The following is a 4,254-nucleotide window of genomic DNA, read 5'->3' as shown; positions in this document are numbered from 1 at the left end:
AAAAAAAAAAAAAAAAAAAAAAAAAAAAACCAGCCGGGTGTGGTGACAAGCACCTGTAAACCCAACTACTTGGGAGGCTGAGGCACGAGAATCTCTTGAACCCAGGAGGCAGAGGGGGTGGTGAGCCGAGATCGTGCCATTGCACTCCAGCCTGGGTGACAGAGCTAGACCTTGTCTCAAAACAAAAACAAACAAACAAACAAACAAAAAACCACGAGACTTTGCTGGGGCCCAACCCCAGCAGCTGTGCTCACATGCAACTGACCTCATCTCTCCCATGAGCCCCATTAACGCAGACCCTCTGCCCCTCTCAAAAGGGCCCCAATGTGGCCCTAACACTGCCCCATTCCCTGCCCAGTCAGTGAATAAGGGCATGAGCTCTTAGGAACAAATATGAGCTCTGTCACTTATTAGCCCTACTATCATGGGTAAGGGACTTTCTCTTTGTGCGGCTCAGTTTCTTCAACTGAAAAATGGAGATAATAGTAGAACTCAGCTTATCTGGTGGTTGTGAAGTCTGAGTGAGATTATCAAATGTGACATGCTTAACAGAGTTCATAGCAAATATTCAGCCACCATGATGGCAACGATGATGACGATGATAGTAGTCTTGATGACGGGTTCTCGTGTCTGTGGTTTCTCTGCCTCAAATGCTATTAGAGGTTAGGCCCACAGCCTCAGAGCCTGACCACCTGGGTTTGAATCTCATTTTTGCCATTTATTTGGGCAAGTGATATCCCCTATCTGAGGCCCAGTTTCCCCATTTGAAAAATGGAGGTAGTAACAGTTACAGCCTCACTTAACTGTCGTAAGGATAAGTGAAATGATGTGAGTGAAAGCATTGATAAGGGCCTCATCATATCCGCCCGAGACAGGAAGCCTCCCTCCGTGGAAAGCCTGCTGTGGCCCCTTTCCCTCTGACTTTCTTCTCACATTGCCCTGCCTTTGTCCCACCAGGAAGAGGCAACACTCACAGAGACACCTGTGGATGCGGCTGATAACTCTCAGCCTCCCAGCACTACGGAGCCCCTGCGCCCTTCCAGGGTCAGCCAGGAAGCGCCGGCCCAGAAAAGGAGAAGCTGGTCTCAGAGACACACAGCAAGGCTGGGCTGAGCCCTCACCTCTGCACATGACCTGTTGCAAAATCATGTCTTCACTTCCCGGAATACTTTTTTCGTCAAAATATTCTAGTTTCTTCCTTTTGTCTCAGATGCCTTTTAGGCAGAAATTTCACATTCATCCCCATCCTGATCCGTGGACCTGGCTGCCCAGGGCTGGCACAGCCTCCCTCTGCCTATCTCTCATCTGCTTTTCTGAATCTCCGTGATACTCCCTCTCCCCGTGTCTCTGAATCTATTTCTGTCTGTGTCTTTACACAGTTCTCTCCCTGTCTCTTTGTTCTCTGTCTCCCTCTCTTTCTGCCCCTCCCTGTTTTCCCACTGGTCTTTCTCTTTCTTTCTCTCTTTCTTTCTTTCTTTCTTTCTTTCTTTCTTTCTTTCTTTCTTTCTTTCTTTCTTTCTTTCTTTCTTTCTTTCTTTCTTTCTTTCTTTCTTTTCTTTCTTTCTTTCTTTCTTTCTCTTTTTCTTTTCTTTCTTTCTTTCTTTCTTTCTTTTTTCTTCTTTTCTTTCCTTTCTTTTCTTTCTTTCTTTCTCTTTCTTTCTTTCTTTTCTCTTTTTCTCTCTCTCTCTTTCTTTCCTTCCCTTTCTTTTTTTTTGTTTTATCTTTTTTTTTTTTTCCTTTTGTGGAGAACGGGGTCTCGCTGTATTACCCAGGCAGGTCTCGAACTCCTGGGCTCAAGCTATCCTCCCGCCTCTGCCTCCCTGAGAGCTGGGATTACAGGCGTGAGCCACCGCGCCCGGCTCTTTTTTTTTTTGAGACAGACTCTTACTCTCACCCAGGCTGGAGTGTAATGGCACAATCTTGGCTTACTGCAACTTCTGCCTCCCGGGTTCAAGCAATTACCTGCCTCGGCCACCCAAGTAGCTGGGATTACAGGTACCCGCCACCACACCCAGTTAATTTTTGTATTTTTAGTAGTGATAGGGTTTCACCATCTTGGCCAGGCTGTTCTTGAACTCCTGACCATGTGATCCACCCGCCTCGGCCCCCCAAAGTGCTGGGATTACAGGCGTGAGCCACTGTGCCTGGCCCCCACTGGTATCATTTCTGAGGTTATATTTTTACCTTTTGTCTCTGTCTCTCTGTGTATCTCTTCTTCCTGTATTTCCCTCTCTCTTTCTCCCTGGGTCTCTGGTTCTGTGGCTCTGACTCCATCTTTCTCTCTCTCTGTCTTTCTCTGTGTACACACACACACACACACACACTTTTGTCTTTCTCTCTTGTCTCTAGTCTGTTTATGTCTCCTTCTGTCAGTCTCTTGCATCTGTGTTTCCGTCTCTGTGTCTGTTTCTCTCTCTGCCTCTTTCCTCAAGTGTGTACACACACACACACACACACACCACTGACAAATATACATATATCTTTGTCTCTCTCTTTGTCTCTGGTCTCTGTTTATGTCTCCTTCTGTCAATCTCTTTTGTATCTGTCTTTATTTCTATCTTTCTCTTTCTTTTTCTCTGTCTCTCTCTTTCTCTTTCTTTCTTTCTTTCCTTTCTTTCTTTCTTTCTTTTTTGAGACAGGGTCTTGCTGTGTCACTCAGACTGGGGTGCTGTAGTGTGATCTCAGTTCACTGCAGCCTCTGCTGCCGAGTTCAAGGTTCAAGTGATTCTCCTACCTCAGCCCCCCAAATAGCTGGGACTACAGGAGCCTGCCACCACACCCAGCTAATTTTTGTATTTTTAGTAGAGACAGGGTTTTGCCATGTTGTCCAGGCTGGTCTCAAACTCCTGGCCTCAAGTGATCTGCCCACCTCAGCCTCCCAAAGTGCTGGGATTACAGATGTGAGCCACCACGCCCAGCCCTATCTTTATATCTGTATCTGTCTTTATTTCTGTCTCTATCTCTGTGTCTCCATTTTTTTTCTCTGCCTCCATCTCTTTCCTTGAGTGCGTGCGCGCACACACACACACACACACACACCACTGACAAATAGATGCATACAACCCCCCTCCACCCCCATCTGAAGGAAGCAGGGAACTCACCTGAGAGCAGGATTCCCATCCAGTGGTGTCCCCATAAGTCAGCAGGCCCCATGGGTCCCAGCACCTGACTTCAGTGTGCCAGGCCGTCTGTTGTCCCGGCTTGCACACACAGACACAGTCCCCACTCCAGCTGCAGCCCCTCCACCTCCCTTCTCTCTTCTCCCCCACTGCTACAAAGTCACACACACTGTAGTGACTGCCACTCCCGGGACAGACAGGGGTGGTGGCAGGGAAGTAACTTTGATCCCACCTCTGCCCTCTACCCCCAGGGCTGACTTTCCTTCCCTGTCTGGCGTGGAGAGCGGAAAGTCCAGGAACTCTGGAGACCGGGAACTGAGATTACGATGGTCAATAGCAATGATAAAAAAACAACAATGACCAGCTCCTTGTTTCTGAGAGCTTAATAACCAGGCCCAGTGCCAAGTTCATTATAAGCAGCCAATAAATGTTAAATGAGCTGGAATCATGCTTGTGATATAGATCCCAGTCATAAACAAAAGCTCTGGAGTCAGACCGGCAGGAATCACAGACTGAGCAGGACTGGGGGAACTCCAGGAGGAGCCCAACATGGTCTTGGGAGAAGGGGCAGGGAGGCCTTCCTGGAGGAGTGGACATCTGAGCTGAAACTTGGAGAACATAGTAAAAGTTCCATATATAAAAGTTACTTTTAAAAAATCTCTATGAGCAAGACAAGCTGTTGGTCTTTGAGAGTATATAGACCCAGACCCAGAAGATTTAACAGAACCGACTGGCTGAGGGAACTATCATTAATCCATGTATCATGTATCCATCCATTAATTTATTTAACAAATACTTCCTGAATTCTCTTCCTCTTTTTTTTTTTTTTTTAGATGGAATCTTGCTCTGTTGCCCAGGCTGGAGTACAGTGGCATGATTTCAGCTTCCTGCAATCTCCACCTCCCAGGCTCAAGTGATTCTCCTGCCTCAGCCTGCCTAGTAGCTGGGACTACAGGCGTGCGCCTCCACACCCAGCTAATTTTTGTTTTTTTTTTCTTTTTTTTTTAAATTATACTTTATGTTCTAGGGTACATGTGCACAACATGCAGGTTTGTTACATATATATACATGTGCCATGTTGGTGTGCTGCACCCATTAACTCGTCATTTACATTAGGTATATCTCCTAATGCTAT

General features: G+C 46.7%; 1 protein-coding gene across 2 annotated transcripts in view; it reads right to left on the bottom strand.

Moving 5' to 3' along the window:
- Positions 1 to 3,430, bottom strand: part of CEACAM20 (CEA cell adhesion molecule 20) — a 25,766-nt gene extending 22,336 nt beyond the window's left edge. Inside the window, exon 1 of one of the 2 annotated variants that reach the window (XM_017859781.1) lies at positions 3,102 to 3,430. In XM_017859781.1, coding sequence (XP_017715270.1) covers positions 3,102 to 3,153 — 52 coding nt within the window. In that variant the 5' untranslated portion in view covers positions 3,154 to 3,430. The remainder of the gene's footprint in view (positions 1 to 3,101) is intronic. The other variant, XM_017859782.1, reaches the window with a different exon arrangement.
- Between the last annotated feature and the right edge of the window lie 824 nt (positions 3,431 to 4,254).

Source organism: Rhinopithecus bieti, unplaced genomic scaffold (genome assembly GCF_001698545.2).
Source record: "Rhinopithecus bieti isolate Rb0 unplaced genomic scaffold, ASM169854v2 scaffold_52060, whole genome shotgun sequence".
Lineage (NCBI taxonomy): Eukaryota > Metazoa > Chordata > Mammalia > Primates > Cercopithecidae > Rhinopithecus > Rhinopithecus bieti.
The sequence above is the reverse complement of the archived record's forward strand: the minus strand, read 5'-3'. Positions and strand labels throughout refer to the sequence as shown.